The following is a 10,543-nucleotide window of genomic DNA, read 5'->3' as shown; positions in this document are numbered from 1 at the left end:
AAACAGCCCACTGCTACGACTTAACAGTTAATCAAGCCCACAAATGAAGCATTTGAAAAGTAGCTCTTACAAATTCAAACCCAATTCAGTTCTTTTAAAGTTGTGGAGAAGGCGTAGACGCAGCCCATCACAGTAATTATATTCATAGGGAGGGAGTGACGATTCACCGAATAGGAGGCACTGCAAAGATATTTCAGCTTGATTGACTCAGTATAAAGCTGCAGCCTGTTGAAGAAATGACTTTGGCAGCACGCTTGCTTCGACAATGAACCGCCGTGATTATTCACAGGGAAATTGGTCCGCAGAGAATATCTACGACTTCGAAAGAGACAGCGCTGAGAAAAAACCAAAGAGGTGTGTCTGTGTGTTAATGAAAGAGGAAGACAGCGAACAAGAGGAAAAAAATGAACACGCACAAGAGAAACTCGTTGAATGAACCATTAAGACCGAAAACTAAACTATGGCGAAGAGCACAAAGACTACCTTGAAAGGAATGTGTGAGCGTCTGTGTGAGAAAGCTTCAGAAGAAAGAGCGATGGAAAAAAAGAAAGTGCAAACTCCAAAAGTAGAGGGCGCTTAAAGAATAAAGAGGATGAGTGTAAATTGCCTGAATATAAGTCCAAAAGAGAAAGAAGAAAAACACTTAGATGACAGGTACGTGAATTTGTGGTTTGCATGGAAATCAATACAGAAGAAAGAGAACTGAAAGCAATAAAAGTAAATACAAAAGTAAATCGATGAGAGAAGCACAAGAACCAACAAAACAAGCAAATGAAGCTGCACATAAACCCAGAGGTGAGAGAGTGTAGGAGTGAGTTAAACACTGAAAAATAAAAGAGAAAGAAGAAAACGGCAGCGCGCGGGGGAAAAGGTAAGAGAGAAAAATAAATGAATGCAGGCCGGAGAGAAAAATGCATAATGCAAATTTAAATTAAAGTCATATGAATCGTGTAATTCTCTTTGTGGAAAAATACAATGAAATGAGACATGAAAAAAAGAAGAGTATGATAAAAAGAGTATGGAAATTAATAAAAGATGTGGATCAAAGTCACAGTTCATTAAAAACATAAATAAACTGAGAGAGAAAAAAAGACTTTCCAAGACTTTTTCTGTTTGTGGCGTTTTTAAGAAGTCGCTGATATATTGTTTATAGTTCTACTAGTTTAGTAGCAGATATACCATAATTACATAATATGTGATGATACAGTTATAAATTTTGTTGTGATATAAAAACTAAGTGTCACAATATCACAGCTTTAGCGAGGCCGCGTGTTTATGTTCGGTGTACACAACAGCAAGTCTGAGAGCGAGAGCAGAAATTCCTGATATGGCTACGAGACGGAAAAGCGGGACTGTAAGCATCTGGTTAAAAAGCTTGACCCAAGATATAATTTATATCTGCGATGTTGTATTTCAGGTTAATTATGTGACAATATTCTGCTGCTCCTGGCAAGTTATATCCTTACGCTGTTTTAGGTACTGTGAAACTAAAGCGTAGCATTGATTATATTCCTGTATGTACAATTCTAAGGAAAAACATGACCAAGGGTACTTTGATTAATGCCGTGTCCCTGCTATTGCACTGCAATGCTGCTAGCATCTTGTTTCAGTAGATTCACAGACATTAAAAAAAGGAGAAACCGCTTCGATACCGCATGCTAGTTCAGCTACACCTATAAAGGTGATATCATACAGGAAGGCATAGCTCAAACTGATGGATCAACTTCTGCTCCACTGAACTAAAGCAGCGGTCCTCAACCTTTTTTGCGCCATGGAGCGGTTTAATGTCAGACAATATTTTCACAGACCGGCCTTTAAGGTGTCGCGGATAAATACAACAAAATTAAAAGATACGACCGAGACAAAAACTGTGGTATTTTGTAAATATATTAATAAACGTGAATTCAATGTGTAAATGTGTAACTTTATTAGCAGCGTCCTCCTGAAATGCGCCAACAACATTGAGAGTAACATCCTCCTCTCTGCCCCTTAATGCTCTCTGGTCGCTATGGTAACGCGTGAATATTTCTTTCAAAATAAAAGACACAACTACAACACGGGAAAAGACCCAATGAAACCGAGTTAACGATAAAAACCCTGAAAACCATAAATTTCACACCCGAGCCTCAACTCTCGCGGCCCGGTACCAAACGACTCCGGTCCGTGGCCCGGGGGTTGAGGACCGCTGGGTACAGTTGAATATGGGTTTGCATCGTCCATATGCTTATAACATGTCAACTGGGTAAATGCTTGTGAACTTTCTCCACAAAATGAGTGAATAAATACATTTTTAAAAAAGCAAGCTGCTTTCTGGTAAACGAGCGATCTGCTCAGAGTTTGACCCGCTTCCTGTCACATCTTTACCATCTAATACCCAACACAGACAAAATGCTTTGCAAATTTGTTTTTCACACCATCTACACAACTTCCCTTGAATGTTGTGCTAAGTACTAACCCCAAAGACAGCATATACTGATACCATGGAGTGTAAAAGACAAACAGAAAAGCTAAGAGACAGGAATGAGGAGGAAAAACTGCAGCTGGAGGGGGGAGGGGCGCAGACTAAGGGCCATTACTTGATTAATTTAACTACGGCTGTCTGAAATGCTTAGAGTGACAGTCTGCCGTTAATGCTAAGAGCAGGAGTGATCTATCACGGCGAGAGACGGTTGACACTTTCTCCACACCACTAACTTTCATTAACAGCCCCTTTTAAAAAACAGCCTTGTCATACACACACACGAACGCGCGCAAACACCCGCACAGTGTGATTTATGACTGAAAAGGAAAACTTTGAGGAGGAGACCGAGTATTAACCATGACACCAGGGCTTTTAATAATCTTATATTCCAGGCACAGTTAGGCCCGCCTCGTGTTGTGATTGCAACAGCATCGATAAAGAGGCTTTGACTGCTTTCTGCGGTTTGAAAAGATCACTTCAAAATGTCAGGGACTGAGCTGATTCAATTCAGCAGACCACCCGTGAAACACCGTTAATCCTTTTAATAGCACAAAAAGTGAAAACAAGTTTTTGGTAGCGTGCCGCAGTTTTTCGGGAACTCGCATTATCAGACGTGCGTGAGGAGCAACTCTAATTGCCAAGTAACTTGTTTTTGATTTCCACTGGGCAGAGACACACTATCAACCAGATGGTCATGAGCAAAACATCAACAACCAATGAATGGACTGACCTGATTTAATCGAATTACATCCACAGCTGAGGTGTACACCTTTAATTTTAAAACTAAGATTTTTAAGGCTGCCTTGGTGTCTTCTGTCACATCGAGGCCACATTTAGATTATTGCAAAAGTTTTCATCAATCCAACTTTTTTCCCTGATGTGAAATTACTCATATAAATTCATGTCTCCAAGGAAGGTGTTTCATCGGAATTTTTCAGTCATTTATTTCAATGATGGAACTGTTACACTGTTTTAAAATATTTTAATCAATCCAGCTGTATACTGAGTCTGCAGAATGCCTCACATTTGTCTTACACTATACACAGATTAACCATGGACTATATATATAAATATATATCCATATAAATGATCGATGTACCAACCCAGATGTCACCCGATGCGCCATTTGGCCCCATCTTAGTTTTTTAAGACCCAGAAGTGATTATATTTAGATGACAGGGTGGAATTTCCCCTCATCGAGCGAAGGCACAGCCATGATCCGCATGGGTGCACATTTACAAATACTTGCATATTAGCTCTAAGTAACATAGAAACAGAAACGCATTAGAATTTCACTCACCATATCTGGTACACAGATTTATAGGAAGGACTGTTATTACAATTAACCACTAAGGATAAAATCGAGAACCAGTTCCCAGCAGTCCAATTCCTTGGAATTGTTCGTTTGCTTGCCAATCGATTCCGGTCATCGGTTGCATTTGCACACCAGGAGGAACAGTGGTACTTTCTACAGTGTGGATATGACATTACTTTTATTTTTATTGTACAAAAGTATGAATGCACGATGTTAAAGTGCAAACTAAGACAGAAACAACTGCTAATATGCAGCTAATGAATCTTTGGCTCTTTATAAGCACCTGGACAGACAGCATGCTAATGCTAAGCTAGCCATAGGGATGCTAAAGCTGAGTGAATGCCGACCCCAGCCCAGCGTCCAGACCCTGAACTTCAACAGGTAACAAAAGAGCAGTGATGAGCAGTCAGGCTGCAGTCTTCGTGTTTCTAAAGTAGAATCACGAAGTGTTCTGTGTAACATGTCTAACTACTTTTTTTTTGAGTAATGACCCCAACACTGGCCACAACAAAGAGGGTAAATACCTCCAACATGCACAAACATTTGACTACACAGCATGCAATTAATATTGCATGAATGTAATGTCTCTGCTTAGCGATGGTAGTGACTCTCAAAGCAGAGCCAATGAAAATGAAGAAGAGAATAAAGAATCGAATCAAAGTGAAATCACTGAAAATACTGCCGCTTTCCTAAGCCCACTCATGCTGCATCACTGTTGGTGTAGTGTTGCAAGATTGAATACCATGTCTTAAGTTGCAGGAACACCCAGCACTACATGCAATACCTCAACATAAATATATTATTACAGCTACGACTATAAGGACCGCAATTATTAGCATTTTATCTTGCGGGCAGCAAAATAACAGCACGATGCATTGACGTCCCTTCATCCATGACTAATCTTTCCTCATCGCTGTTCAAGCCATCTCCGAGTCTAAGCTTGCTCCGCTTACTCGCACACAAACATGCACTAAAACCACTGCAAATTTAGTGTAGCCCTCAAATTTCTGGGCAATGACCACGTTCGCAGATGCCAAGCCCATAGACTGGGTGTTGCTTCTGTGTCCAAGTGATGATCAGAGAGCGAGAGAGGAGAGGAGCGGGAGAAAGGGGGAGGGAGGGCTACAGTTGGCAGGCCGCACTGTTGGCAGAGGCTGATGGTAATGATGCTTTGATTGGGACTGAGTGTGAGGCCTTCGAGACATGAGAGGGTCAGGCAGTGGCAACTCTGTTGATCACACACACGTGTGCGCGAGTGCGTACACAGACACACACACGGTCCTCCAACTTCTAAGGGCCTCCCTCTCTTGATCCACTCCTCCTACATGCTAACACATCAAAGCTCCCCGACACTCACAAACGCTGTCTCGCTCAAACACATGACACTCATCGGGAGCTCTTAACATGCTGTACAGCCACTCTTGGTCTCAAACTTCCCAATTCACAGAGTGACACGGGCACACTTATAAAAACCTATGCCATTGTTCTCCACACAGCCAGCCTTTGCCTTAAGTTTCATCACGACGTGTTGACACTGACAAATGGCATACATAAATTCGGATGCTTTTCCCCCTCTTAGTAACATATTTGTTGCTAAATGCTCACTGCTGTGGTGTTCGCTAAACTGTAGCTCCCACATATCACCTTTCAGTCACACAATGTGGGTGTTGATGGGACTTTTTTTCCTCCTTTGGATTTTCTCTTTATGCTTATTTTGGAATCTGGATGTGGTATTTTTTTTGTGTGTCTTTTAGTAAAAAAGCTACATGTACGCTTTTCCTGCTCTGTTCAGATATGATATATATTCAGATTAGGTCTCTACCAGTGTCATTTATCTAAATAAACAACAAACTGTGATGTAAATAATACACTTTATTAATTTTCCTCTTGGATACAATACTTTCTTGCCCAGTAGTATGAATTATAAGACACAACAGTTTAAATATATTTATATTTTATATTTTGATGAAATTGGAGGAATTACTGTTTAAACTTAAAAATTTGCATCCATAAAATGAACTGGTCCCCTCAAAATTTGAACTTCTTCAGGAACTTGCTTCAATATCAAGTTTACTGAAGCCAAACTTTCTGGGATGTGCCCTTTAAAATTAGTATGAGGTCCAGATTACACACACAGACAGATGGATTGAATGCATCTCACATCATTATTTTGGGGCACACAGCTGTCTCGGCCAGTAAACACTGGGCGTGGATCAAACAGGCAGCCAGACGGCGTTTTAATGGACCAGATCTGATGTGGGCAATATTGAGCCAATCAGAGCAGGATAACATTGATGCTTTGACAATACACGCCAATCATTAACATATCGCAGGATAAGAAGGAAAGTAGCGCTAAGTCTGTGTGAGTGCATGTGCATCTGTAAGAAAGGAAAGAAGATTACTGCAGTGTGCAGTTGTCTGTGACCAAAATTGTACGCGTGAGCTTCCCTGTCACTTTAAATCCAAAAGCCAGCATGTATTTGCAGCTTGTGCATATCTATAAACCTCTGCATGTCAGCATGTGCAATGCATATCTTCAAGTACGTGTATGTTGGAGCTAATTAGGTCAAATGTATATAGTGGGATTATTTACAGTATTTGTCGATGTGTATAACAATGTAGTGTTTATATGCAACTATTGTCTTACTGCACTGTCTCAACCCCTGATCCCCCTTTTCTGTACTTTGCATTTTATTCCTATGTTTTGAGGATTAAATATTATATCACATTAACTATATTCTGTAGTGTTACAGTGGATGTATTAGTGGACAGCATGATGGCCAAAAAAAGGCTTAAAGTTTAATTTAAGCTCCATATGAGACTTTCCTGCTCCTAATTCTGTATGATGTCACCGAGAGGGGATTTTCTCAATATGGTCATCTCGGGAACACGCCCCTCTGTTTGTAAGGGGCAGCCAATCAGAACAAAGCTGGCATAAAGAGAGATTACAATGGCTCGTTTTAGGCCCTGCCCAGATTGAGATAAATAAAGATAAGCTTAAACCTTAAATTATACCAAGTTATTACAGTACCATCTCAGTGAAAAGAACAACTACTAGCCCAGCCTACCTGCAAAAACTCCCTGAAACACTGAGCAAGAGGCTCTTATTGTTTAAAGGGCAGTATCACCAAATATTTATCTGAATTTTCACATCTTTAATTTATTTTTCTGTTTAAGTTGACTGATAGCAAAAACAAATTTTCGAAAGCATTCTAATATTAATTTTTGGTTCTCCATTTTATAAACTGGATCTATAAATGTTCACTGTTAAAATTCCCCTCAAATCCACATAATCCACTCTTCTTCCCTCACCCTCATGAGTTTAAAGCTCCTTTTATTCTCTCATCTACTTTTTATTTCAAAAGATTGCGTTTGTCTTTCGCTACCTGTTGCTCCAAACCCCGTCCTTCTTTTGCACATATTTTCGTTATCTCCTCATCTCTGTGGACCTCATTATTTCTCCCCATCAAATATTGATACTCTGTCTGATAGACTCGCTGTTTTCCCCACTCTGTGTCACTGTCACTTTGGTCAATATCACAGACAGATAAAATTACTGGCAAGATCTAAAGCTTTCCAACAAATCGGATGAGAAGACCTGCAGACCAAACGACCTGTACTCCAATAGTAATGAGGATTGGGACAGAGAAAGGGGAGGGAATATGTAGACAACACGCTAATGAGAGTGCGTTTGTGTGTGCTGTTTAGCTATAAGAGAGCATAACAGTTGTAATATCAGAGGCTGAAAAGAAATTAATTAGAGGGAGATAAACCACAAAGGTCAAGTTGTCTGGGAGTCTAATTAAGGTTTCCTCAGACTATTTAGCAGTGCCACGGTTGTATAACAGGCTTGTCAATCGTCTCCATTATGCAGGTCTTTCAGTTCTACCAAGCGTTCCAAAAATGAGGCGAAATGTTACATCTGTCTAAAAAACAACAATAAAAAAAACAAAGTTCAGTTTGTCCATGTTTAGACCTATAATGAGTGATTTAAGGTTCTTGCTCTTCACGCAGGCAGACAGAACACAAAGCTCACTTAATGAGGCGGTATCAACTGTTCACAGCATCGATCACTGTGGCTTTGACACGAGCTCTGATATTGAACATCAGATATTGAACTGATATTGATTCTCTCTTTTTCCACTCTTAAAAAGTTACGGAGGCGGGGTACAGGACACAGCAACCCTCAAAGACATGACGTTTTTACACCCAAATGAAAATCATCTGCTGCCGTCGTGCTTTTATTAAGGGGACAAGCGCACATGCTGGAGGCAGATTTGTCTGCTACACAAGGCAAAACACAAGTTACAACACCTCAAGATAAAATATGAACACACTGTGTACGGTGGCCCTGAGAGGCCAAACGGACTACAACTTAAGAAAACAGCAGTAATAAGAAAAACGCTGCAAAAGCACACAAAACACAATGGAAATAGGAAAAAACTAATTTCCAAAAGCACAAGGGAAGTGTTTCTGGGGAGACAATAACCCAACGGACCACTTGCAGGAACCAAAATATGCTAAGAATTATGCTGGGAGACACTTAAAAGAAGTGGAGGATCTATCGGTTTTGTGTGGAAAGAAAAGATGAGAGGCAAGTGTGTTAGCCTAACTATTATCTTAAATGCCCCTTGGAGATAAATAAAGTTGTTTTAAAAATCCGTCATCAGTATTGTATGAATCGTGATAAAACAAACACGTTTTGGGTTCCTGCAACTGGTCCGTCAGGTTATTGCCTCCCCAGAAACACTCCCCTTGTGCTTTTGGAAATCTGTTTTTTCCTATTTCCGTTGTGTTTTGTGTGCTTTTGCAGCGTTTTTCTTATTACTGTTGTTTTCTTAAGTTGCAGTCCATTTGGCCTCTCAGGGCCTCCGTAACTGAGCGATTATGTTTTGCAATTTGTTCTCAGGCAAAGTTGAACAAAAAAGTAAAAATAGTAAAATAATACAAAGAAAATGCAAGTGTGTGTCTGACTACATACACAGATTCAGTCCATAAGATGACCCTAGTTGCATTATAAGCTCACGAGCTTAAATCTGTTTGCATATATTAAAAATATTGACATTGCATGCACAGAAATTTCTTTAAAACTAAACTGAACTTTGTAAAATTTAATGAGGACTAGTCTGCTTCCAGCTCTGATTGCTATTTAATGAAACCTTAAAGTCTTTGATTAGTTACTGTTACTCTCTTCAAAAGTTTTAAAACTTTACCTGAACATGTCCCCGAGTCCCTTCAACATCCCCTTCTTAGGTTTTCCCTTGTCCTTCTCCTTCCCTCCCTCTGGCTTCTTCTTTTCCTTCCCTCCCTTGTCTTTGTCCTTCTTCTTCTCCTCTTTGGTGCGGTTTGTGCCGTTGACCAGTGGCTTTTCGGTAATCGACAGCGGCGTCTGGTCCGCTACTGTTGACACAGAGTCTCTCCCCGACCGTGAACTCTCCTCAGTGTCCTCCTCCACTAAAGGAAGGGAGCGATAAAAACAGAAGACGACAGGGGAAGAAAATTGGAAAGGAACGGAGAAAGCGTTCGTGTTAACCATTGAACAGGTAAGTTTTAAGATGGACTGTAGCACATGTGAAAATCAATAACCTTAATAAATGAAAATCTATAAGTCATAAACGCGCAATTATGTCTCCTAAGCACCAAGAGACTAATACAATTTAAATACATATTACAAGTGCTTAAAGAGCTCTGCTCTAAAACGAGACAGAAACCATTAGAGACTATTAGACACAGATTTATGGTGAACGGCGACACATTTGTAGAGTTTTATGACACTATGGTGTGGTACGCTACCTAAATTACATAATCTTCATACTTTTGCAATACTGCGGTTATTGAATCGTTAATGAGTCATTGGACAATCAGCACATCAGATTAAAGATACAGTAGCTACACTGCTGTCTCATTCTCAGTTCTTATATTTGGATTGTTTAGTTCATGATTACACAGAATAAAAAGACTAAAGCAAAGAAGGAGGATTGTTTATCAGGTTACCCTGTGTAATCTTTACCTAAATTGACTTAACACTGCTCAAAAAGTAATGTATGCTTGAGAGGTTTTGAGACATTTTGACTTTTACTATAAATTAAAAAGCTGTTTTTTTTTATATATAGCAGTTTAAAATTTGAACAGATTTCCCAAAAGATGGAAGCTCCTCTGTCGACTCCACATAAGCTGCCCCTTAGTGACACTGTGACCCTGTGATATCTGATACAGTGCAGGTTACATCCTGACTCACCCATATGCCATTGCCACAAGCAGTGATAATATCAGCTGCCAGATATTGAGCATTAGTCAGAATGCCGTCACTCCCATGCACAAGCATGAAAGCCACCTCAAAATTTTAGGTACTGACACTTCATCCGTTTCAATAATGATCCCTGCTGGGAATCATCATTGCTGTTCGTGCGAGTCGGCATCATTTCAGTAACCCAATGCAATGCCACATAACATTTCACATGACACAGTGTAGGCGAAGGAACCGCCCGGTTAGAGGGACAGCGTGGTCACTGTGGGAATCAAACCTGTGATGCTGCGAAAAGACGGTCACATTAAGATGGTCCATTTGATGCCTTACATGTCTCCATGCCCTCGTCGTCCTCTTCCGTGGCGGCCGGTCGGTCGTAGGATTTGTCGATGGCTGCTCTGAAGCTTTCGTTACAGCCCCGCCCCCTGATGATACGAGGGCGAGGCCTGTGGAAGGGGACGTCCCCGTTCAGAGTTACCTCTGCTACTGCTGTCTGGAGACTCTCGAGCGAGCTGGACTT

General features: G+C 40.5%; 1 protein-coding gene across 1 annotated transcript in view; it reads right to left on the bottom strand.

Moving 5' to 3' along the window:
* Positions 1-10,543, bottom strand: part of pard3ab (par-3 family cell polarity regulator alpha, b) — a 233,486-nt gene that overhangs the window by 62,339 nt on the left and 160,604 nt on the right. Inside the window, exons 20-21 of the mRNA XM_013912826.1 lie at positions 10,354-10,540; positions 8,990-9,230 (exon numbers count right to left, since the gene is read on the bottom strand). Coding sequence (XP_013768280.1) covers positions 8,990-9,230; positions 10,354-10,540 — 428 coding nt within the window. The remainder of the gene's footprint in view (positions 1-8,989; positions 9,231-10,353; positions 10,541-10,543) is intronic.

Source organism: Pundamilia nyererei, unplaced genomic scaffold (genome assembly GCF_000239375.1).
Source record: "Pundamilia nyererei isolate P.nyererei 1_Seehausen unplaced genomic scaffold, PunNye1.0 scaffold00103, whole genome shotgun sequence".
Lineage (NCBI taxonomy): Eukaryota > Metazoa > Chordata > Actinopteri > Cichliformes > Cichlidae > Pundamilia > Pundamilia nyererei.
Note: the sequence above shows the minus strand (reverse complement) of the source record. Positions and strands in the feature narration are given on the sequence as shown.